Source organism: Anas acuta, chromosome 1 (assembly GCF_963932015.1).
Source record: "Anas acuta chromosome 1, bAnaAcu1.1, whole genome shotgun sequence".
Classification (NCBI taxonomy): domain Eukaryota; kingdom Metazoa; phylum Chordata; class Aves; order Anseriformes; family Anatidae; genus Anas; species Anas acuta.
The window spans coordinates 76,245,234-76,272,018 of NC_088979.1; the positions used below are offsets into that span (position 1 = coordinate 76,245,234).

Genomic DNA, 26,785 nt, shown 5'->3' on the forward strand with positions numbered 1-26,785 from the left:
CTTCATTTGTTCATGAAGTATTTGTCATGAAATATTTGTGAATATTTATGCACTAGCAAAAATACTTTGCTAAGTGTGTCTGTTCAAACGACTCCTTCAGCTTCCCAAGAGTCAAAGTTACACAGCAGAGCTGTCCTCTCTGGCAGACGCTCTGGATTTCTAATTTCACCTTCTGCACTCATTCACATCACTCTGACAATCATCATCAGAGCTATTACTCCCAGATAATCTTTCTGCAAAGGAAATCATCTTGCCAGCATTCATAATTTTATCATAACTCAGGCAATAGCTGGTGTTTTAGTTTTAATTGGTTATACATGTACTCTTAATATCTGGAGTAGTCGGAATTATGGAAAAAGTTCTGTGACAGCTACCCAAGAGAAAACAAGAAGAGAAACTCAATCGGTTCCATATCAAACATAAAAATAAAATAAAATAAAATAAAATAAAATAAAATAAAATAAAATAAAATAAAATAAAATAAAATAAAATAAAATAAAATAAAATAAAATAAAATAAAATAAAATAAAATAAAATAAAATATTTAAAAATGGTTCCCTTTCTTGCTTTCAGATTTTGCTTTTAAGAGTCTAATACATAACTATATAGTGCCCAGGGCTGCTGAGAAATTAAGACCAAGCAGTCACACGCTTCCAGTCAGGAGCTTATGGTTTGATACACAGGTTACGCGTGTACGAGACATAACTCTTCCTCCACCAGAGGGAAGTTTTCATGTTCTGAAGGCTCAGAAGGGCTTGAATACACTTCCCTCCCTTTAAAACCCTAGATGCTTGCAGGGCTATGTATGGGTCCGCAGAGGGGATCTCTTGGCAGGAAACAGCCCCTCACAAATGGTCTGGCTCAGGATGCATTAATGCTCCTTAGGAGTTAAATCTCAGGGCTTGGATCCATAAAATATATTTATATGCAGGATGTTAACAGAAACATGTTGGATTTTTACATTAACAGTATCCACATAATGCATTTGCTACGAAAATAAATCTCTTCAAGTGAACCAAAAAAATGCCCTTATTTCTAATAATAGGAGAGAAAATTACAGTTGGCAAACTCGAGAGACAATTAAGCCAGTGTTTCAGAGAACTCCAGATCACTGCCAAAACAAATATTCAGATAAAAGAACACTGCTTCCACTCCCTGCTTCCTTATTAATTGTGTTTTTTCTTTGGCCATTACAAACAGGTTTGTAAAATAAACTCCAAAAATATACGTGTCTCTGTTTTTTGATTTGCACTTGATTGTTATTTCTGAGGATGCTACCAACTGCTGAAGAAGAAAGGATTACAGTAAGATTTGTTTCCGTAAATAATATATCAAAAAAAAAAAAACAAAAAAAACACTGCACATCAAGGTTAAATGAGGACGAAGTGGGAAATCCACAGCATAAAGGACTGTGAGGCCTCTCAGTTGGCTTTCCAAGTGCAGGATATTCATTGCATTTTATTAGCTGATTAACGAGGTGTGTGGCAATTCATCTGGAGCTACTAAGGTCCTTTGATCCACCTTCCTTGCAAGCACTCCCCTTACCAGACAAAAACAGTGCTTTGCAGCTAATATCCTTCTGTGTCCAGCAGGAGGATGGTGCAGGGGGCCAGGCAGGAGACCTGTGGCTCAGCCCCACCACACCAACCTCCTCATCCACCCCACAGGACTGTCCCCCACCTGCTGGGCCTGATCTGGGGTGCACCACCTCCCCTGAAGCCCATGCAAATGTGCTTTCTGCACGTCAACCCACATCTCTCTGTTTATCTAGAGAATCTCCCCTGCAGTGTCTTATCAATATAGTGGAATATCAATAGTTATCAGTAGGTATCAATAGGTATTATCAACTTTAATACAGGCAATGCAAAGCTTTTCTCACAGGAAGCAGGGCTTCAGACCTACGTATTACTTATACTGTTGAAGGTATGACCTAAAGCTGACAGTCTTGAATCAGGGAATGTCACAGATGTGGCAGTTTTTCCTAAGTGTTCTTAAGACTAAGAGAAGTCTGCCATCTTCACTGTAGACTGAAGCCCTAGCAGTTGTCCTTGCCCTTGACACTCACTACATAGCGTCAGACACAGCATTAAAAAAGTGCAAAGGAAGAGGCTATTTACATACGACCAAGTTTCTTCAATTGCTTTGTGAGATCCTTTATGATATCCAGCATTCCCAAACTGATGAAAGCTCACAGGGACAAGTGAGGTAATATAGAGAGCCTTTAATAAATGTCACAGGTCTGAAATGTTCTTTTAAATAGATGCCTGATACATAGTATGCACTACAAATTATCCTCATGATAAAAAACACATAAAATTTTGCCACCATCATGAAGATCCTGTGACTTGCAATATATCCTCCAGCTTGAAAGAATATAATAAAGAATGCAATGGAAATATGAATTCATAGCACTTCCTAAGGGCAGATACTGCTTCAAGAGAGCAAAGACAGGCGGTGTTACCTATATTGTCTTGTGGCTCTGGAACCAGCTCCAAGCAACAGGGACCATGAATCCATGAGTAGGCAGGAAAAGACATATGATGAGAAGCTGCTTTCATCCTGATCCAGAGTTAAGTAAAGTATCTCTGGGAAAGAGCTGGCATCTTTACCAAAAGAACAGAGATGCTGTAGTTTCACAAAGGTCTCTGGGATGAAGTGGTGCAGTCCTCTAGCAACTGCAGATTATCTTCACAGTCAAATAACACCCAGAACTGAATTCTGTTTACTTGTGTAGTGAGTATGCTTCTGATTTTGTAATCAATAACCTAAGTTTTCTAGAATAAGCCTCTTACATCTGTCTTCTTCCTCCCTAGTAACTGGGTGATCTCAAAGTGAAAAAAGAGGCACCGAAGCACTCAGCTCATCAGGGAATGTGCGTAGACTCTGGGAGGAAACCAGGGTCCTAAGCATAACCATCCAGTCACATGTTAAATGCATTTTAGGATATCTGAGGTTTACCAGGGAGCTAACAGAATGACACGTGTGCTATACCTGTCCTAGTGGGACTGGCAACAAGTGGGACAGCCTAGGTCATCTCAAATGATCTATGCACCCCAATTGTCCCTCTTGGTGCCAGGTTCACCCATTAAATGAATTTGAGTTCCCAGTAGTTGAATATGCATTTTTCTCTAGCAAACTGGAAAGGACATTTTAAGAACAAATGGCAACAGCACAGAGTCAGAACAAAAAGTCACCCATGGAAGGTTTAAGCCTGCACCCTTTTGGCAAACAGCAGCTGGTAGGGAAATACCTTATGAATTAAAGTTTACCTATAAGCATCTTTGGATTTTGAAGCTGCTAAATAAATAAATAAATAAAAGGGAAGGGATGTCCTGGCATCCTAATGGATAGGGTTCCTCCGAGGGGCAAGTACTGCTGCTGCTGTTCCCAGTCTATCTGGAAGGCAAAATTCACTTCAGCTAGCTCTGCTGGTGTGTTGCTGAACCCATTAACTGGGCACTGGTGCTGCTGTTAACAATTAAACTCAAAGCTAAGGTTTATGGATACCCAGGTTTAACATAACCCCTCAGCTGACCTGCAGGCCGTCTCCTCGAAATGCCATCTCTGCATGGCACCTACTGGCACAAGCCTGTGTAAGTAAGTATGAGCTGCACGCGGGTGTCAGAGTGATGCAGTGCCAGTGGTAGCTTTCAAAGAAAGCAAGCATGTGGAGTAAAACAATAAAGGGATTTGCATATGATGATGAATAACAAAGCAAACACGTTAGTTGAATTCTCTAGGAAATGCATCGTATGCTGTGTTTTCTAATGGTAAGTAATAGGGGATAAAAAGAAGCCAACAGGAAACAGCATTAACAGCCATTTTCAAAAAGAAATTTTATTTACTCAGTCCTGGCCTGTGTCAGATTAAATTCTTTTTAAAACAACATTCAAAATGACCTTTTTCAGCGTGATTAAGACAGCAAAGGAAGCAATCTGAGGAATTAAAAAAAAAAAAAAAATCCAATAAGTGAAATGGACAGCTGTACAGGAAACCGAGCAGTTGCCCGTGCTGCCATTTCCAGAGAGCATCAGTGAGCGGCCTTGGCTCTTGCTCGCTTTGCTGGATTTTATTCCTCACCCTGGTCATACCATGTTCACAGCATTTGCCAAAACGCCCACCATCGTCTCCCTGGGTCAGGACGTTTCTCCCCAGGAAACCTCCTTGGCATCCAACAGATTTACCTGGTGCCAAGGATGCCAAGGCTATCTTTAATTCTCAACTGGGCTTGTTTGGGAGGACCCATGCCACTCGTCCAAGTCACACATAGCAGCAGTGTCACTCTCCATGCAATCCCATCCTTGTGGGGGCATCCTTGTGGCCCCACCTGTTGCCTGGGGCCTTCTCCACCCCTCAGCACCCCTGAGGCAGCAGCTGCACACCTGGGGGCCCCCAGGACTGGACCTTTCCACTGGTGTAGCCAGGCTCAGGGACACCGAGGGCCTACTACTTCATCAAGACCTTCTGGTGCACATGATGTGCATGCAGATGTAGTCAGGACATCAAAATGCTTTGCTCCTCTGTTTTTGTACCACTCAAATACTTGTGTCAATGCACAAGCAGTTCCAACAAAGCTGATAGGCTGCGGATTTTTCTGAATAAAATGGTGAGCTTTTCCATTTCACCACGCTTTAGTTTCAAAAATGTTCATTGCAAAGGTGCAAAAATACTTCAAAGACTTAAAAAAAAAAAAAAACTTTGAAATTAAGCTTCTCAGTAAGCCTGAAAATAAATATATTTGTTAATTATCATCCAGGATTCATTGTTGTATTTGGGGGGACTTGACCCCACAGGAATTTTTGATGAATTTCTTGAAATGCTGACAAACATCACAGTCTCACATTCAATACTACCAAATTGTACTGCTGCCAGTGTGAGCTAGAATGCTACAATATTTTTTAAAAAGCACAGCTACACATACAAGGACTGCCAATGGTACTTAGCGGAAACAATTGGAGTTGCTGAATATATTCGGTAAAATTTACAAAGCATGCAAAAGCCAGCCTAGCAATGGCAAATGCCTGCTTATTAACTGGATCCACTCTGTGATTGTCCTGGATGTTACTTGATTTACAGTAAAGTCACAATAAAGTGACATCCCTTAATGAGGATAATCAGTGGAGGGGGAGGAAGATGGGGAGATGGGGGGAAATGGTGGTTTGTTGTTTTTTTTCATTGTATAACTTAATTTTGAGGTTAAACTGATGATTTAATGACTCCTCACAGTTTGAAAACAGGATCCAGAAAGAGACACGGACAAACTGAGGCAACTGTTGTATCGTTTCTGATAAGCTCCCAGCTGCTAGAAACAGGGAATAACCTTCTGTGCACCCGAGGAAAGGCAGAGCCCCTCACGTCCCTCATGCCTTGTGCCGCTGGCAGGGACACGTGGCTGGGGACACCAGACAAGGTGTGTTTGGGGCACCTCCCTCAGTAAGTGCACTGCTGATGAACCTAAATACTCCAAAACATGTTTTTAGGAATTTGGGGGAAAAGAAACAAACAAAAAAACAATAACAGGAAATTAAGCAGAGTCTTTGTAACTTTACAACAGGTGGCAATGAAGGTGGATGAGAGGAGACAGTGTAGCCCTCCATGTGGAAAGGCCTTCTTCCAGCAGAGGAGGTCCCATCTTCACATTGTCTCTCTGGACCCCAGCACAACCCCCCAACTTGCACAAGGCTGATGCTGCCAGTACCAGTGACATCTGCTTTACACAGCTCCAGGTCCAACTCTATAGGAATGGAGAGGTACACGAGCCTCTTCGCCTACCCCCAAAAATGAAAACATAATAAAGAAGAAATACTTGAAAAGGCAAAGAAAAAAAAAGAAAAAAAAAGGGGGGGAGAGTCTGTGAGTGAAGTGAGTGAAGTTGAGTCCAATGCATTTGCAATTGAAGCCAACTTCTCCTCTCATCAGTGGAAATCAGCTCATAACGCTTCCAGGAGAAGTCCACCAGCCTGTGATAAGGGCATGCAGCCTGAAGTTTTGCAGTTCATTATCTGCTGTTCATAAATGATTTGTGATTTATTTCTTCAGTGAGGCAAAGACAGGCCAACCTAAAAATAAGTTCTGTGAACAAAACCACAGAATTGCATTCAGATCTTTAGCACTTGACAATTTTTAGGTTGCGGTTCCAAAAAATCTTTCCTTCAGCACAAAGGAGCAACAAAGTCTTCTGCTGAAGCGAGGTCACATAATACATATGTTTGATAGATGTACATAAATACATCCATTTGTGCCTACCACGGGGTGTGTTTAAAATACTCTGTTTAGAATAACATCAGGAATGCTTCATTTTCAAGCAACAAAATCCTGAATGATTAACATGGCAAAACATACTACTCATGACCCAAGCTTTCTCTTCCACCTCTGCTCCCTCCCCAAATCAAACAAACATGATTGGTTTCACTTCCTTCACAGGCTGCGCCAAGAATTGAAAAGCAATTGGAAAAAAAAATCTTTCTATATAGATTTTCATCAAAATTGTTCACTTTCAAGCATACTGGCATGCTTGAAAGTGAACAATATTTAAAGGTTTTAAAAAGGAAAGCGTGAGTGTTATTCTATAGTAAAACTTGCTACGAAACTTGTGCAGTACTGGCACAGATTGCGTTGGCCAGTGTTTGCTATATGGTCTTTCCTGCTGGCTTAAAAAAAACTCCATTTAACCAGCTAGAATGGCTATTTTAAATGTTTTAATCCATCAATGTCACAATAACTCCTAAACTCCAACACCACTAGCTATCAGTTTGTCTTTAAAACCATCCTACAGAAAATCAACCTGGCCTGCTATCCGCATACCTGTTGCCACTGTTGCTAGCACCATTGATGTGACAGCAACCCCAGATGCTTCTCAGCTTTTCACACATGGAGAGCTCTTGGCCCTGAGGTATTTACAGCTCTAAGTAAGGAAAGTTTCATGCAAAAGACTGGGAAAAGGGGGCTCAATACATTTTTTTTCCCTTTTTAGGCCCACTTTCTAAGGAAACAAGGCTACCACGCTTCTTCCTGCCTGCCTGCCAGTCTGCAGCAGCATCTGAACTCCCTGGCTATCATCAGCCAAATCTGACAGAAGAGAGGTGCTACAGAGGAAATGCTCCACAAACTCTGTGAAGTCCCAGCAGAAGCCTACAGAGCAGTGTCTACGGAGGGAAAACCACAAAGTGAGGCCAGCCCACATCCATTCGACCCACTGGTCTGCCCCTCACTGTACTCATGCCAGGCAGGCGATGGGGCCAGGACCTGCAGGACATGCTGCTCACCTACCCCATCAGCAGCTGGGACGGAGGATGATGCTGAGGAGGGAAGACAATCCAAGAATCCAAATATTTTTTCCTTCTTCATTCTGATCACCCATTTTGGGGCTTTTACTTGTAGCCACACCCCTGGCCAAGGTAGAGCCCCATGGCCCTGGGGGCTGGCAGGAGCCAGCAGCCATTTCCATGTCGATGGGAAACTAAACCGTCTCCAGAGGGTTTTCAAATGAGCCCTGTTCTTTCAGAAACAAAATGTTTAACCATCGACATTTTATCTGTGTAAACCAAAAACGATAATGAGGAGAGCAAAGACCTTCAAAATATTTATGAATAAATTAAAGTCCCAAAGCTTTCTCTTGCAGAGCGATAAGCAGAGAATTCTCACAGAATCCACCAAGGCATGTGGAGCCCCTGGTTTTGTCCGGCTTGGAAAAGAGAAAGTTTGCACACAGACAACAAAACTAACCAAAAATAAGCTATATACAGATTTAAAGATGGCTAATATATACAATGAAAGCAGTATGGAATACATTAATGTGACAAAGCAATAATTTGAGTATAAATGCTATAACAATAATAAGTCTTTATTAGCCAAACCTAGAAACTATAAATACAGACTGGCAGACTGGCTGATGTACTGCCTGAATACTTTCTGATCGATGTACTATTTCCTCAGATGTTTGCTATTATGTTGTGTTAAGACAGTAATCAAAAATTGTATTTAAATACCAAATAGCACTGTGTTGTTCAATGTGGATGAAAATTATTATACTTTTTTCTCAGTAGTGGAGCTGTTTATTTTTCTCATAAACAGCACATTTGGGAAAACCTGAATGTGAAAGTAAATGGCTTCACTTTGTTGCTTTGGTGCACTTAGTGCAATGAAAATGATGCATGACTTAGTGTGAAGGTCACCGTTCAGTATGCACAACAGCAGAAAAGTGAACAGAGTGCTGGGACACACCTACAGAAACGTGGGCTTGAAGCAGTTTTGAAAAACCACCCAGGGAATGGATGCAGCAGGATCACAGCAACACTGAAATACCACAGAGGACTGGATGGTGTCTGTCTGAATTTGTCACTGCTCAAGCACAAGAAAGCAGGAAGCGGTAGACATGGGCAATGCCATGGTTTGGTAATGTCAATCAACTGTTCAACATCTTTCCCCTGGATCAAGCCATATTTCCCTATCTTGCCTCCTCCACAGGACTTTATAAAACTTCAAAGAGGAAACTAAAGCAGTCATTGATAATGAAAAAGTAACTGAATAAATGCACCATAAAACAAGTTGCCCATCTTCGTAAAGTCTAACCGCAAGGGCAGGTGCCCCTGGCACACAAGTGTGTCTGGCCAGGTTATTCTGGCGCATCTGTCACTGTGGTATGCAGGCAAAATTAACCCTGTTGGCCAATTTCACAAGGGCATTGCAGGTACTTTGCACAGCCCACAAACATAACTTAGCCCTAAACTTAACTCTTTCACTTAGCGGGGAAGAAACTACAATGCAGGATACCTGGAGTGTTGCAGTCTTTGCAGAGCGAAAAGAGGAACAGCACAACAAAGCAATGGCACTGTTTATTCTTAGCTGTGCTTTCAACTGCATTTTGCTAACCCATATGTAGATACGAAAACAACAAACAATTTATTTTTTTTTAAATAAATAAAACTCTGTCCAAGAAGAGCTGCAAGATTGAAATAATGGTCAGGGTGCTTAAACCACACACAGACACACAGACGCAGACACAGACAGAGACAGACCCACACCCAGAAGAACCCAGCCTGTTTCCCCACCATCTCTCACTGCCTTGGCAGCTCTGAGGCTGGCGGGCCAGCTGTGCACATGGGAGACTGAAAAGCAGGCTCCGGATCTCATGACAGCATAAGGAGCCCCACTGATTTCTATTTTAAACTTGATATATGCTACTGTAAGAATTATTTAAAATTAGTCCTATGGGAGCACTGCCTTCAGAACTTGAAACACCCTTTAAAAAACATCTTTCTGCAACCTTATTCCAGTGTAAAATATTGCCATTTAGAGTGTCATTACAACACAGCACATCTGGAGACAGAGCGTAACAAAGTGCAGGCGTCTGTACTCAACTACAGCCCCTAATGTCAAGGCAGTCGGTTTTTACAGAAGAACAATACTAATCTGGGCTGGTAACACTGCAGCACTTTCTGCCACATGGGCCTGCCTTGCCAACCATTAGGACATGTGTGGCGCACATGTCTCTGGGTGAGCAAGCTGGCCTACATGCAGCTCAGTGGTCTAGAGACAGCCTGAATCCCACAAAGATGTAGCAGAAAAGCGTCATCTTCTGACATGCCACTGACTTCAGTGCCACGCAGCTGATAATGGGAGTCAGTGTGCGACACCAGGCAGGCACGCTTCTCTACCCAGGAAGCAGCGGCTGAATGACTTGAAGAATGACTTCGTGTCTTGACTGATGTGAAGAATGTCTTCAGAGGTTTAAACATTTTACTGCAGAAGGTGCTGGAGTCGAGATGTTTTCACTTTTTCTCTAGAGCAGGTCACAACACACAAAACACCGCCGCACAGGGAGGGGAAGCCTTGGGCATGTGTTAAGGCCTGCTGGTGCTAAGCGTGGGCCGGAGGCCCAGCAGAAACCCATGGGTCATGTTTTACACTCAGGCAGCAAGCCTGCAGCCTCATTAACATCTCCTGTTCCTGTACCCATACATTAATTCCTGTTCCAGCCTGTTTCAGCCCCATAAACACACTGAGGTGTCATTAGTGGCTGAATGCGCACCTGCAGAGGTGGAAGAGGCTGCTTCCCTGGCGAGAGGCACAGCGGTGGTGCGTGGAGCTGTTGGTACTGCCAGCCCTTCTTCTTCACCTCCAGACGCCGTCAGGACAGAAGGAACAGGCTGTTTGCTCTGTGTTTTCTCTCTGGTGGTATATATGTTCATCTACTTAGCGTTCACAGGCTCCCTGAAGTTCGTTTCCATCACAGAGACAGTAGTAATGGTGGAAAGAGACAGGAGGGAAGTTGCTTTTGTAGAGAGAGGGAAAGACAACAGTCTCCGTGTTACTAAGCAGAGCATGGTGTTAACTGGCAGTTCCCTGACACTAAACAAAAATAGCACCATCTTCAAGAAACATTCAATTTGCTGTAAAGATTGCCAGATATGTGAGGATCATCACAACTATTCACCAATGAAACCTCCCGCACTGCATGTCCACCAGACTTCCTTTCTGGACAGCAAAGAGAACTTTTCTTTGAAAATGGATTATCATCCGTCAGTCATGCTTAAGGGCAAGAACTGACATTAAAAAGACAAGTAGGAACAAAAAATAGAGTATAATCAATGACAAAGTAGAAAATTAACATGCAAATTCATACATGCGGGAGCCTAGGGAAAAAGAGGGAATGAATAACTTTGAAAAGCTCCTTTTTTTTTTTTTTGCCCGCATGCAGGCTCCTATGGAGAAACACAACTTGCATTTTTATTTTTTAGCTGGTTTCCCTTGTATGGTGGGGATTGGTCTCCCACATGCCCAGTGATAGGATGAGGGGAAATGGGCTAAAATTGCACCAGGATATGGGATATTTAGGTTGGATATTAGGAAGAACTTCTTTACTGAGTGGGTTGTTAGGCATTGGAATGGGCTGCCCCGGATAGTGGTGGAGTCACCATCCCTGGAGGTCTTTAAAAGACGTTTAGATGTAGAGCTTAGTGATATGGTTTAGTGGAGGACTTGGTAGTGTTAAAGGTTGGTAGTGTTAGAGGTTAGTGTTAGAGGTTAGAGGTTGGACTCGGTGATCTTGGAGGTCTCTTCCAACCTAGATGATTCTGTGATTCTGTGATTTATGCACAGAAAAAGTGATCTCACCAACAGCTTAGTGTAACAACTCCCAGAGAACCGACCAGCTGAGCACCATCAATTGCCGCTTCTTCCATCCAAGAGCTGTGGTGCCCTGGGCAGAGGCTGGCAGGGACACAAGCAGACCCACTGTGCTGTGGCTGAGACAGAAACGTCACCAAGAAACCCCCATCACCCAGAGGCGAGTTGTCATGAGCAAAAGGAAACCTTAGGCCAATAAATGGCTGCTTCAGTTTGCCCCAGCATGGCTGCCTTTGAGTCTGGAGAGGGGGAACAGTTGGTCGTGCCTCAGAAATGGCCAATCTGAAGATAAATATGACCCCTCTTGCAAGCTGATTTTGGCTGCTCTATCTTTGAAAAGACCTAGCAAGAAAGAGAAAAGGAAAAGGTGAAAACCTTACTCTTTGTACTGTGTGTGATTTTCTGTTTTCAAAATACTGACTGAGCAATTATAGCATGGAAAAACTTTTATTAATGTGCAACATGAAAAGGCAGGAGTTTCATTTCTTCACAGTTTGTCGGAAATACCATAGCATTAAAATGAACATAGTATGAACACAGAGGCTCTGAATTTTATCACTTGGATTTAAGTTAAATCTTTCCATGTGGATTAAATAATTTGTTTTAAAACATGGTTTTATTTCTGCCTTAAAAAAAAAAAAACAAAAAAAAACAAAAAAAAAACTTAGGGGAAGTTAAGATTGCAAAATAAAGCACTCAAAGAAGGAAATAGTAAGTGAGAAGCAGTTGCTTATTCTCTCTTATGTTCCCATATTCACTTGTAGTAGGAGTCTGCAGACAAATTTTGGATAATCAAATACTGTTTCTCAAATAATGAAATATCAGAAAAATTCTATTTCTAGGCTACCTCAGCAGTCAACAGTATTAAATTTGATGGGATTTCCAATGTTTTGTGAGGTTAAGTATGTATATCTGTCTATGTATGCAGGAGGAGGGCTTATGTATATATAGTATGGTGATTTGCTGTGGTAAGATGAGGGCCACATTTTCTCTTCCTTAAAAGAAAAAAATCTTGCTGACACTGTGTGTTAAAGTTCACTGAAAATTAACCCATGTGCACTTTGAATGCAATGAGATTTAAAACAGGAATTACTGTTTGTTATCTGGTTCCTTTCCCTCCAAAATGTGAACCATATGAGTTAGTCCTTTCACCAGTATAAAAATGGTTTGTTTTCTTTTTCCAGCAGAAGCTATGAATACATGACTTTTCTATTTCTGTTCTGTGTAAACACATTTTTCCCAGCACTTCCATATTTCAGTACGTGGAGGTTATCCTGCAAAACAGTGCGTATGTGAAGCCATTCTGATTGCAAGGAGTCATTTTCTGCAGATCACTGCAGTCTGAACACATATGCTTTCCATCTTACGTGTACAGTAAAACTACCACACCCTGACTAGATTCGAACAGGACCTCAAACCCAAAAACAGTCCCAGCTGACTTAATATATTTGTGGTGCACTTCACATCTGAAATGGCACCAGAACTAACCATAATAATGAGTATTATACTATAAAATTCTGTCAGATTGTAATCTCTCTTAGCATACATGTATTTCTTCAAATTTAAACACACTTGTTTCCATAATCTCAATATCTGATGTAATATTATATTCAAACTTTCAATTGTGTTTACAAATCAAAACAACCTCACAATCCTCAACAGTCCCTGGAAATCACAAGCAGGAACAGCAGTGTAAATACCTAGAATGTATAGCGGATGTATAAAAAAAATGTGTGTTCCATCACTATCAGGTCTTACAGACATGCCCACAAGAAGCAGAAGTGTCTCTTTATGTCTCTTTGGATGCAAACAAGCCTCTGGGGGGTTGTGTCCTAACTCACAGGAGAAACAGACTCTGTTGCATGGAACAATAGAAAAGCCTAAGTATTCAGCACATGAAACCAGCTTGTGTTCACATACATATGATTTACTTACAGTGGTAAGAATAATACGATTCTGTTACCTTGTGGCACTGAGAGTCAACATATACTGTTGTACCATGCCATAAACCGATTTTTCTAAATCAATGTGAAAACCAAAAAGGTGTAGAGAACGCAATTTTGTTGTATGGAAACAGGGTTTTCTCCCTGAAATGAATGCCCAGCATCAGTGTTACTGTAAATTAAAACAAATAATTCACCAATTCATAGATCCTATTCTGTCCTCTAGGAGGTTAGATTGCTACTTTTTTTTTTTTTTTTAATGAAAGCATGTTTATATTCAGTGTTGAGTGTTATTTTGCAGCACAAAAAATAAAATAAAATAAAATAAAATAAAATAAAATAAAATAAAATAAAATAAAATAAAATAAAATAAAATAAAATAAAATAAAATAAAATAACATTCTAAGGTGTTAAATGCTTTAACTTTTCAATAATATGTCTCATTGTTTTTCGAGCTGGAAATATTCATTGAAGGCGTACATCATTTTTATTTCATGTTCAACCAAATTCTCTATCACGAATGAGCTACTTCTTAGTGAACTACTTATTTTCTTTAATATCACGCAAAATTCTCAGTGTGGGCTCACATGACAATGAAAAAAGAGAAACAGGCATTCAGATCTACAAGGCCCATATTTAGAATTATTAGCTCACATATGGGTCTGATATGCTTCAAGCTGAGTTTAGGAAGAGTGTAAATAAATTAACATCATCTTTGAAAGCTAAGGGGAAGCAATAATAAAACATGAAATACTGGAAAAGGGCAATGTCCAACTAAAATCTTTAAAGATATGGAAACAATTATGTGATAATTTGTAGTCTAATTTTATGATATAGGACTTAAATTATGTCTGCTTTAGAAACTCTTTCAGGAATTGCAAGGAATCCCCTTGATAGGGAGCCTGTGATTTTTATAAGGCTTGCTGAAACACAGTTTACCTCTGCTGTCCATTTATCCAGTGATAGTGACATTCTTCAGAGGAAAAATATTGCTCCCCCTTGAAAAAAAAATTTACTATGTACACAGGAATAAGATCTACCAGCTTTCAATGCCAAATATAATCATACTTATCATACCAATCTATTTAGAAAATATAATATTGCTAAACCAGTTGTTACAGCTGATTAATCCAAGCCCTTCTTCTTAAAACCAGATGGCACGGGCAAGAATAACCAAACACATTCTGGAGGGTATCTGATGAGAAACTCCATCATATTTCACTGGTTTCTTATTTATACAGGACAGTAACAGCTGGACCACAAATAATTACGAAATATAAACAAAATGGAAGACTGAAAGCAGAGACAAGTTCATTACATGTGTTTGCAAGTATTTTTATGGATTTTGAGCAGATTTCAACTCAGAAAACTCCTGGATCTAAAACTAAAACAAAACAAAACAAAAAATAAATAAATAAAAAATAAAGAAATACACGAGGGAAAAAACACTTTTTTTTTTTTTGAAACATTATCTGGAAATACATCTATGAAGATGGGTAGCATTTTCTTGAATTCCTGTCTGATTATACTGAGCTGCTGCCCAATTGCCAAGGCTCTTGAGATGGCCACATTGACTCATTATATATCCTTTATTTGTCGAATTTTGACAGTCAGTTAAATGAGAGTTTGGAAAATGTTCTAATAATAGTAATGCTGACCTCAGTGTCCTACAAGATAAAATGCCTGAAGTTAAAGAAAAGCCACAGGAGATGGGAAATTACGAACTGTGCTGCCTGGCCCAAAACCCACACCTTCAACGACGGTGGAGAGAAAAGCTGGGCTGCACAGCGGAGGAAACAGCAAACATCCCGCCACCATTTGAAAAATGTAATTACGCATCTGAAAAGCACAAAGTCAGAGATGAAGCCTACTGGGGCACCGTTCAGCAGCTGTGGCTGGGTTTTACGTACAAGGGATGGGAAGGAGGAAGCACCACAGACAGGCAGCGAGACCACACGTCAGTAGCTCCACAATACTCATCCCCAACTGTGCAGGATGCCCCTCTGGGACCTGCCCCTACAGTGGCCGGGTCCAGCCCTGCTGGGACATGCTGACAGCAGTGTATACGCATCCCTGCATCACATACTTCCTGGCAGCACACACACACATCCCAGCAGCACGGGGCACCAGTTTCCTTGGGGCAGCCACACACCATGCTCTGGTGCAGCAAGCTGGGACCAGCCTGGCTTCCCTCGTGCAGACCTCTGCTGGTGCCCATCACATTCCTGATGAAAAAAATAAAAATGAAAATAAAAAGTAAAAATACAAAGTAAAAATATAACAAAACAAAAAACACAGCATGGTGCAGCTACAAGCACTCTGCCCATATTTCCGTCTGCACAATCAGTGCCCATGCCTCCCACTGCTGGAGGACAAGAGGAAACCACCACGTCCACCATGTAGACAGACAAGGTTTCCCACCCCAAGCTAGATCAGGGCACTGTTCCAAGCCCCTGTCTCACTCAGGAAGTGAAGACAACTCTGGAAATTGCTGGACCTCATTCCACTTCAGTCTGAAATAATACATACAGTTCAGGCTTTAGGCAGCTGTGTGAGCTCTTATGTCTTCTCTGTAGCACTTCCAGTGCTTCCAATTAGGACCCACTAAAATAATTAGATCAACTTCCCAGAAAGACCCAGAATTACTTTTTTTTTTTTTTAACTGAAGAATGTTATATTTCCTCTTCATAATGAGCATTCAAGACCTCACAAGTAGGAAAAACAACATCTTAAGTCCTCCCTGGGATCATGTGCAAGCTTGCAACCTCAGTATCCTTCAGCTTTCAAAAAACCGAGACTCTCCAATTTAGCCCTTTTCCTATAAACACTTCTCAGCCTTCTTTCTGTTGCCCTTCTCTTTGGGACACGTATTTTCAGAAAATGAACTGTATGGATTACCCGGCCTTACCAAGGCCTTACCCTTTGCCTCCATCCCACCTGTAACACTGCCTCCTGATTTGGCCAGCTCCCAGGAACCAGTGGCCAAACCCAGTGCTTCCTTCTTCAGAAATGTAAAGAAAGGCAACATAGCATGGCATAGGATGGTGGGCCCAATACAGACATTCCCGACACACAACTGTATTAAGCAGGACTAAGCATTTTGCCTTTTCTGTATCCTGCAGCCTTCTGGAGTCAGGAGGCCTCCAGATTCCTAGAAATACATCTCCATGGCAAACGCTGTTGCAACAGGACTTGGGCTGTAGCAGCCTCCAGTCAGAAGCAAAGCCTGATGTGAAAATAGCCAAAAGGAACTTGGGGGAAAATAAATGCTTTAGAACAAAATGAAACAAGTTTGTGCAAGACTTATGCAAGATACTGCTACAATGGGAGCCACACACAAGAGCGACAAGAGCATGCAAACAGTTTCTCTCAATTAGAAGTCTGCTTGAAAGCCATTTTTTCCAGAATCTCTAGCTTTGACATGATTTTCTGTGATCTCACTACAACAGCATTATTTTGAAAAGTAACAAATTTGCATTTTACAAGACATCTGGAAGAATTTTCGTCTACAGTTGGTCTTGATAGGAAATTCAAGCCTGGAATACTTTAATACCATAACCACCAAATCTGCAAACTTCATAGTCATCTGGCTCAGCATTAATGCTCTACACCAGGACACAGTTATAATCCTCCCCTTCTCAACAGCCTCTAATTTCCAGTGTGCCCTGTCACATGTGAGCTCAACTAGAGTTTAAAAACAACTGTCAGCTGTTGCTGACCAATTCCCCCTTCATCCCCTTCCAAAAGTACGATAGGCTATTAAGGACAAGAACATGGTGCACAAATAAATGATCTGGAGCAAAACACGTGAAGGAAAAAATCATTGCATACACACATTTGGACACGAGCTCACTTTCTCCCCGTTGGGCTTTTTCATTTCCTCATAGCACTCCAATAACCTTTTTTTTTTTTTTTTTAAGCTCTCTTTCTGTCCTGTCTTCTGTTCTGTGGTTATCCCAAGGGGCTCAGGAACACCTAATTATTTCCTACCTGTTTGGCCTTCCTGAGCTGTCTCAGATCTCAACTTACAAATTAACTTCTTTAAACATCTGCCCATTGTCTGATTTGTTACGGCTTCTTCCTAGGGCTCCGGCACGGGTATGGCCTCCATAAACACCGTACCTCCTGCCACATCATGCCTGAGTACCCTACAAGCATCGTGTTCCTTCACGCTGTGTCTGCAAAGAATTAATGAAATACCAAACTATTACAACACAGGCTAATACACCCTAAAATCTGTTTGGGGATGCAAGAAACTGGCTGGTCTGAGAAGCAGGAGCCCTGCCTGGTCCCCTCCAGACCCAATAGTCTTACATCTGGATGAAACCACGCTGCACGTTGTCGCCTGACATGGTGTCTGAGTCGCACATCTGAAATGTATAAAAGCCTGCCCTATTCCGACTACTGCAAACTTTGGATATTTTGTTCCCAGCGCTTGGGCACAGGAAAAATGAAATCAACTTTCTTGCACTTTCTTCCTCTGCCACGGTGTCAGAGCAACCCAGCAACATCCACACAAGTTGGCTGAGTTCCGCAAATCAGAAATGAAAACCTCAGCCTCCCTATGCACTAATGTTGCCTGCAAGTCCAAAGTTGCTCTCAAGCGTACCTCAGGCTGCCCAGAAGAGAGCTGGGGGAGCATCTGCACCTCCCTGACAATGCCAAATGCCACAGCCTCCCTCAGGAGCTGCAGAGGGACCAGGGTCATGTTTCCAGTTCGGTCTGAGGCTACAGATCAGTAGCGGAGCTCAAACAAGCAAGGACTCCCAGGGTTAGATGGTGGTCCCGGGAACAATCTCCATGCAGCTGAGAATGACAGTAGTAATTTTTGGTATTTCCTGAAGTACACGTACAAAGGAAATTAAAATGTAAAATGAATGGATGAGTTCTTTCAAAGGTGAGGATACATGTTATTTACGGGTTTTGCCAGTACTCTGCCCTGACCCTCACTGTTTAAACAGCGATTATCAGATATGGGAGAGCTAAACAATCTGGAAGCACTGGCAGGAGCTGCAACCCCTGCGCTGAGCCTTTTGGCTTTCCCGGGTCTTCCTTCACTTGCAAGATAACAGCCCTTCTAGCATACATCCTGCTCACCACGCCACGAAGTTCACGCAGCTCTCCCTAGCTAGCAGCACAGCATGTCTCTTGCCAGCTCTGCGTTCCCTTGCGCCAGACCCATCCATCTGCTGGAGCAGGCACCAGCCCAGCCCGCGTGGGGCACGAGCTGCTATGAAGTGGGGCTGAGCGGTGCTGCAAGAGAGCTGGCTACCAAAACCAAAACCACCCACCAGCATAACGTAAGGCCCTTTGGGGATCCTTACACAGAGGCTATGAGGAACCCACATACCATTTCAGCGCCTCCAATAAGACCAACTGCAGCCTCCTACTTTTCTTCTTCAGCCACGTAAACGCTATAGTGGCATCTTCAGAGATAGGAAACCATCTCTTTTCCCCTGGGATCCTGTGGACTTGTGCTTTAAAGCAGTGATGTCTCCAAGGAGTCCTCAAGTAAAGACAGGACAGGCTCCTGGCTGCACTGGACAGACCGCACATCCCATGCGGCCCCAGCAAGAGGGCTCCTGTGCTGGAGACAGCAGCAGAAGAAGCAGTTCCTGGAGATTTTTTCTGACTAGAAGTCTAGACAGGAAGCTTGAAAGAAAAAGAGTTGCTTCACAGGGGCTGGGATTTTTAATTTTTTTTTTTCCTTTTCAATTAAAAGGATATTCCATAGGATAGAAAATACAGTCAGAGTGACTCAGGCACATTCATATTTGTTGCTTTCTTCTCCTTTTTCCATGACACAATAAAAGCTATTAATATGTTTGAATTGCCTAAACCTGAACTATTTCTGGAAGATGACACAGTAAGTTTTCTAGCTAAATGCTATGTAAAACTAGAATTAAAATTATGTTAATAAGCTAATTAAGATATGTATTATCAGTAACTTAAGAACAGAAATGTAAGAGATACATTTTAATTTCCACTGAAAAAGTACTTTTTAAAAAAAAAAAATCAAGAGTAAACTGGAAAGAGTTTTTAACTACTAAAGGGAGGTCAGTGACAACAATTGCTATTTCCCCTAGTACAGTCATTCGGAAGTGGGAAAGAAGTTAAAATATGTATTTGGAGAAACTACTTCATATACCAGTGGCCTGGGGAGTAGGGCAATTGCTAGATCATGGCCTGAAGAACAGAAGCAACAGACAAAATCCAGTTTGTTGGATTCTCCAGCTGCAACTGAACTGCAATCTCAAAGTTGCAATCAAATATCAGGTGAAAGGATGACAATGCAGCAACGTTACCAAGACTTTCAAAAAGGTCTGGTCTTTTCAAAAAGACTTTCACAGGTCTGGCAGATGGTGTATTAACCACGTAAATTATGCAGGTTAGCAGTGTAATCCCTGTACATTTGATTCAGCCTTGACTTCAGTGTTGCATCTTCTCTTTACTGATTAATTAACTCCCCCTATAGAAGATTGCACTGCAATCAGCATGTGTTCCAGTAAACCCTAAAGCACCCCAAATGTGCAGAGCAAGGACACTGGATGGAGCTGGCTATGGTTTTTCCCCAGCGGTAGCCCACAAAGAGCACACTGCTGAGCCTACATTAAAACCCACTTTGTCTTGATTTGCAAAATAGATGAAAGCTGAAGTGCTGTAACAAGCCTAGAAAACCACTGGTGTTTTTTCAAGGCATTGTTATTACATAGATAAGGAATGGAAAAATATGTTGTTTACTATAAGCTCTATTTCAAGGACACTTTTTTTAGTCAAGTCTTACTATCTAATTAATAATCACATTGAAGTTACTGTACTGAATCAAGGGCAAGTTACAAAGCAAGCAGCTGTAATACAGATCAGTGAAATGAAGCAAAATTTTTTTTTTTCATATCTCAAAAGCAGCTATTTTTATCAAGAGTGGCAGCAGAAGTTTGTATTTCTTCTTTAGTAGTAACAGAAGATGCAAAATCAACACTGGGGTAGCAAAATGAAGAGAAAAATCTATCTGAAATTAGAAAATCTGGTTCACTTTTTGATATGTTTTAAAATAGCCAGTGATAATGGCTTCCATGTCCTTAAATATATTTTCAGCATTAGCACAAGCAGAAAAAAGCCTCGAGAATCAGTGTTCAGTGCTGCTATTTTGTGGGGCAAGAGAAATATTATTGAAAACTTCCTGCTGAGAAAAGTTCCAATAGTAAAATATTTTTCCATTGTAAATTTTCTTCAGTTAATAAATCATTTATAGGAATACTGTAATAAGATTTATATAATTTGACTTCAATGCAGGTAGAAATTTCATAAAAGAGCATTACTAAAAGCTATGTGAAAATCAATTCCATTATTAAAATTCATCTGCACATAACAAAAGGAATATTACTGGAAGAAAGTAATTACAGCGCAGATGACCCACGTGCTCATAAAAAGCATGATGAGCTTGGGCAAAATTTAAAATAACACTGCTTGCTTCCTTCCTTCGAAAGAAAAGTATGTTTCAAGGATGTCACCTAAGGAGGATGAGACAGACAAATACCACTCTAGTAAAATAAACTTCTTATACAAGCTTATCGGGGTCTCTCTATCCAAGGAAAAGGGTCATTTTTAGGATGGAATTAGCTGATTAGTTAAGAGTAATTTACAAGCACATCACAGAACAAACTATCAGGCAAGCTAGATGGCAGTCAGACTGAGACTAGGAGAGTCAATTGGCCAATGTGTCTAACTGGCACCAGACTGAAGTCATGCCCAGAGCTTTACTGATGTGTCACATCTCATGAACTAGAGCCAAGCACCTCACAGCACCTGGTCCAGCTGTGCCAGGTGCCACCTCCCTCCTGCTCCAGCACCACACAAATGTTATTCAGAAAAGGATTTTAAAGGGATGATGAGCACAAGCACCTTGATCCTGCACTCTGCAAGCACAATCAAGGCTGCTTGCAGATGGAGGTGATTTTTGGTGGGTTTTGTACTGGGTGCCCAGTTTCCTCAGTGCCTGTGCATCTTGCTTGCAAGACAAGTGCTGGTCCTCCCTGTGGAAAGAGGTCAAGGACAAAGCAGGTACAATGGTTCTGCTGAAGGAGAGATCCTTCCTTTCTGATGTCTGTGGTTCACATTATCTGTTTGCTTCTTGGTTTTGTTTGTTGCTGATGCTGCTTATCAACACATACGATTTCCTTATCAAATATTTTGCCATGTAGTTTAGTCAAAACCGATGCAATCTGCAATAGTTACTCTGTTCAGCTTGATATAAATATTTTATGAGGTTCACTGCTGGGACATGTATATGTTGCAATGTATAATTTATACATTTATATAAAACAGAGCCACGTTTTATATATCCAAATAAACGAGAGAATGGATAAAAACAATAAAATTAAAAAGAAAAGTGGATCTAACAAGACAGGTAAGTTGATTCACTTTGATCCCAATTGTTTCTGCTACTCTGGCAGTTTTTGTGGTCTTTCTGCATGCTTCACCCACTAGCTGGGCTCACAGTGTGCGACAGCCACTCAGCACTTCTTCCTTTCAGGGAGTTTCAGTGAGGCTCTTCTGGAGGAGGCAGTCCTGTTCACCATTCCTATCCCCACAGCCCAACAGCTTCCATGAGAGCAGGTGGCTCATGCTATGCAGGCTTACGCAAAGATGAAGGGTTTGAGGGACTGAGGCATTCCAAATTTGCTGGGGTGACTCCAGCTAAATTGAGAGATGAGAATTTGATCCTCTGTCTTTAAAGAGATTAGTTTTATGAAGCAGTTATGTAATTCCGAAAAATGAAAGCTATGGACCCACATTTTTCTTCTCTTGTTTTACTGTATTTAGCCAGCCTGTCATACTGCTGTTGTATGTGATAAACAACTGAAATGTTCTAGTCCTTCAAGGGCATTTTATAGAGGAAGTGCATGGGGAGCTTCTACTTCCATATATGATGCAGTGTTTTCCAACACTGTGACACCAGTGCAAAAAGTCAACTTGCTGATAGAAACACACCGGCATTTAAATTAAGCAATTAAAATGTTCTGTATTACAAAAATTCCATTAATCTCAGAATCTAAGACAGACGTCACAGCTGTTTGTGCTTGATGAATTCCCATAATCTCTTGAATAGTCTTTCTCCACATAGCTTCACTTGATAGAGTCAGGGCATTAAGTTTCTATCATTCCAGTAATACCGAGATTTTTTTCAGTCATTTCAGCAGTGGATGATATATGTGTGCTGCATAGTATTACCATCTTCCTGAGCTTTACAGGAGAATGCTACAAAATCCCACAGTTATCTTCTTATAAATGTATTTTTGTTTCACTAATCTCTGTGAAAAAAAAAATGCAGAGAAAAAAAAAAAAAGTCTACTAGAGCCTACTACATCATTAGAGCTTCCCTCAGGGTTTTTCCCTCAGGGAGGATTTTCTTGCTTTGCTTAGCAGAGGATTTTCTCCCTTTGCATACAAGAAGTGACACCACCTCCACCTGAAAATAGATGGGATTCTTGGTGAATCCCAGAGTATCACACCAAAGCAAAACAGAGCCACGTTTTCCTTCCTGTAACATAATGCCTTCATGTCAACTTTCACCACCCAAAGGGCCTAAATACTTCAGAAGGTTTCTGCAGAGGAGACCCAGAGAGCATGGAAACATGGTCCCAGCTCCTTCTTGAAGTTCCGCCACAAGTGACATGATTGTGGTGAAACGAGGTCTTCAAACAAAATGGAAGTGGAAACAATGGGGTTTTGTGCTCTGGAACAAGTTATTAATTGTAGTCAATTGTAGTCTTGTAAGCAACAAGATAGACATTATTACTAACCATCTGATCTAATGCTGTGCCCCAAATCTGAGCCTAATCATGAAAATATTTCTCTCACACCCACTCACTACAACAACAAATGCAGCCAAATGTCATAAATTTTCCTTTTCTATTCATCTGCTTATGTCCAGAGTTTGCTGCATTTCAGCTACAATAACTTCAATAAGAACACCATAAATCCCTCCCTGGCTGCCACATTATCGGTAATTACACAGCTTGAGAGTTACTTTGCCAGGCTTTACCACCCAGAAAGCTATTATTAGATGAATGGTAAAAGCAGAAAGTAGAAAAAAGGTCAACACGTTAAAAATTGAGCGGCCAGGTCTTCTAAATAAACACATGCATTTCATCCTCCCACAGATAATGGACAGCTCCTGGAAGGGTTACATGCTTCACCTGAAGGTCTTAAAGCCCATCACTGGAGCTGCCAACATGGTTCCTCTGCTCCGCGGCCCTCACAGGCCCGACACGCATACCAGCCGTGGCCATGATTCCTCAACAAAGCCAGGCCCAGCTATCGCATAGGGCCTGAAAATACATTCATCTGCCATATTAATCTGAGGCTGTTTTTTTCTTATGGATTGCAAAACGTCACCCAAAAGAGATCAGTCCTCAGAACCATCACTCATGACAAAACACTCCAGGTTTTGTCCAGTTGTCCTGCTCCCAACAGGACCCTAGGTGTAAGCTGGTAGCTCACCAGGCAAACAGGTGGCAGTGTCTGATTTTATGCCCGTTTCATTATCCAGCCTGTTCTGACCAACACCTATCTCACAGAGGGAGCAAACCCTTGGGCAGAAACACATGCTTAGGCCCATGGCAATGCTGCCATTAAATTCTGTGAAGATTATGTCCACCAAACTTGCCATGTGCAATTACCAGTGCTCTCAAGTGTCCACGGTGGTCCAACCACAAACAGTCTTCTCCTCTCCAAATTAGTCCTCAGCTAGTTTCCTGGACATCTCTACTCTTGAGAAGATTGGTTTGTGGCTGTTACAATTCAATAACTCCAACAAAAGTCTCTGAAATTGCTTGTCAGAACTTCCCACAGCCCAGACAAACATTATCTGACCATTTCACCCTTCCAGAGCTTATGTCCTTGGATTTAATGCTTAAAGCAATATTCTCTCTATCCATTTTAGACAATTAACAAAAGAAGGATTCGTGTGGCAATATACTAGGGAGAAACTCTTGAGGGTATGAAATGTATCATCCACCAACCAGCAAAAGCAGATCTTTTATGGCATTAAACTGCTTTTACTATCATAAAATCCAGCGCTGGAATGTAGGAAATGCACCAAAGCACCACAAAAGAACAATTTCATATCCATAAATACATATTTTCCATCCCAAATGAAATTATTCCTTCCCTCAAAGAAACAGATGTTAAGGCAGAGCTGTCTTCTTTTTCAGGCCTGATTCTTTTTGTCAACTAAAACATTTTTCACTGGTAAAGAAGGACTCGATTTTCATCAATCATTGCTTTACCATGACAGTGGAAACAGAAAGAAAAACTAAATCATCATGAGATGATAAATCTTTATCACAGCAGGGAAAAGGAATTTTTTGTGCTGCTTCTGTAGAACCACTGACAAAAGTATGAAGGAAATAAAATGAGGTAGACTGGCAGATAGCTCAATTACACAGCACTAGTGAAAGCCAAAATGTTGGAGTTTAAAATACAATATTGGTCAGTTCTCTAATTTGGGCTAAAGTGATAAAGCAAGACAAGTGATTTAAAAACTGCTAGTGTTCTCATCTTATTCATGAGCAAGTAGTAACACAGTGGTACAAAAAGTATGCCTGAATTATTATGAAGGAAACATATTACTTTTCCATTTCTCACTTGCAATAAAGTGAGACGATACACTAAGGTCATCAGTATTTTCTGTTAGACACTTAAATTCAGTTTATGGTAGCTGATAGTATCTGTCACACACAGAAGCGCAGCATGCAGTCAGCTCACGTGGCATGAAAAGTCAACACTTCCCAGGCCAAGCAGAGGCAAAGATGCTGGCTCTTATGGCTGAAGTCTCAGAGATGCAGTGCTGCCTGCCTACGCCTGCATGTTCAGTAGCTCAGAGAAGTGTTGTCCATGTTTCGGCTGAGATAATTTTCTCGATAGAGGCTGGTATGGTGCTATGTTTTCGATTTAGGAGAAAAATAATGCTGATAACACACTGATGTTTTAGTTGTTGCAGAGCAGTGCTTACGCAGAGCCAAGGACTTTTCAGCTTCTCGTGCTGCCCTGCCAGTGAGGAGGCTGGGTGTGCACCAGGAGCTGGGAGGGGACAGAACCAGGACAGCTGTCCCAGGCTGGCCAAACGGGTGTCCCATGCCATGTGGCATGTGCAGAACAATACATGTAAAACTGGGGGAAGCTGGCTGCTGGGGGACCTCTGCTCAAAGACTGGCTGGGCATCAGTCAGCTGGTGGTGAGCAGCTCTGTGTCATTTGTGTATTCCATAATTTCCCTTTCTTTTCTGTCCTATTAAATTGCCTTTATCTCAAGCCATGAATTTCACCCTTTTTTGATTCCCTCCCCCATCCCTCTGAGTAAGTGAATGGCTGTATGGTGCTTAGCTGCCTGCCAGCTTAAACCACAAGTGCGAACACTACAGGCACTAACAGATATACCTTAAAATTCACCAATGAAAATCTACTTAGCAGTATGATCCCATCATGAAAAGGACTATCAAATATACCCAGGAAGAGCCTTTGGTTGTAGCTGCATGCTCCATGACACCAACCTGTGTACTGCTAGATAAGCCAGCATTAGAAATTTTATCCATCTTAAGAACATACACACAGTTACATTTTTCTTAAGTGAGCCAAATCCTTACATTTTTATGCAGGCTGAAGAAGGCCAGAGCAATATCTGACTCACAAAAGAACTTGTTGGCACCAAGCTAACCTGCAAAATCTGAAAGAGCAGACGGGTCAGCAGTGGATGAGTACTTTGTTGCCTGTGGCCACAGCACTTGGATCTGACCATCAGGACCAGATTTTATCAGCAAACAGAAGCCCCCTTGGCAGCATCTCAAATGGGGATGGAGTGTCTTGTGAAGGTAAAGCTGTTTTCTTTTAGTCTGACATTCCACTCCGCAAAGCAAATCAAATTGCGGCAGTCTATAGCATATTTTGAGCAGAAAACAGGCTGCTTCTATCAACTCCGATAAATAGGCTTGGTGTTAAGAGTGTTCCCGATTACAGTGATGGCCTTTGAATTTAGTAGGAGAAAAAAAATCCTGCAATGGCAACTTGTTTAAAAAGAGAAAAGTGTGCTGCAGGTGGTCTAGCCCTGTACAAAGCTACAACGATGTTCAACATACTGTGTTTCCTGCAACTCATCCTGACTATACTTGCTAAATCGCACATGATGAGGTTAGAACAGCTCAGTCTGTTTGTTCCAGTCTGATCCCCCTTCTCGGGAAAAGTCACAGTGGGGCATACTGTTCCTTAACACACCTCTATTAACGTGTTACTAAATCCCCGAATAGTGTGTTTTTAAGGATGTTTCAGGTAAGAGTTACCACTGATTGCAGCAGCCTGAGATTGTTGCTAACATTCAGTCCTCTTTTGTCATACTCTATATATACGCTAACAAAGCTAAAAATAGCAACACAGTCTTGGAGAAGGACATTCTCCAATGTCAACAGTTTATAAATTAAGGGGTTTTTACATTGGCTATGCATCTTCAGCACAGCCAATTCAGTGTTGTGCAAAGCTAGTTGTCCACAGAAATAAGGGAGAACCTGCTGTATTTTCTGAGCCTGCTAAAAAGAGAGGAAAAGGACTGAAAATACTACTTCCTGCCTGCGTTTAGAGTGTCATTGGACTGAACTCTGGATAAAATCCAGTAGTCTAAATCCCACTTCTCTGTCTAAGTGTGTATTTTCTAGGATGGAGCTC

At 41.5% G+C, this 26,785-nt stretch overlaps 1 protein-coding gene across 3 annotated transcripts in view; it reads right to left on the reverse strand.

The window, feature by feature from the left end:
- Nucleotides 1-26,785, reverse strand: part of ARHGAP6 (Rho GTPase activating protein 6) — a 313,487-nt gene that overhangs the window by 243,776 nt on the left and 42,926 nt on the right. Inside the window, exon 1 of one of the 3 annotated variants that reach the window (XM_068682881.1) lies at nucleotides 18,421-18,644. The exons of the other annotated variants lie outside the window; for them this stretch is intronic. Coding sequence (XP_068538982.1) covers nucleotides 18,421-18,423 — 3 coding nt within the window. The 5' untranslated portion in view covers nucleotides 18,424-18,644. Of the gene's footprint in view, nucleotides 1-18,420; nucleotides 18,645-26,785 lie in introns of those variants that run through there. 3 annotated transcript variants of the gene reach the window in all.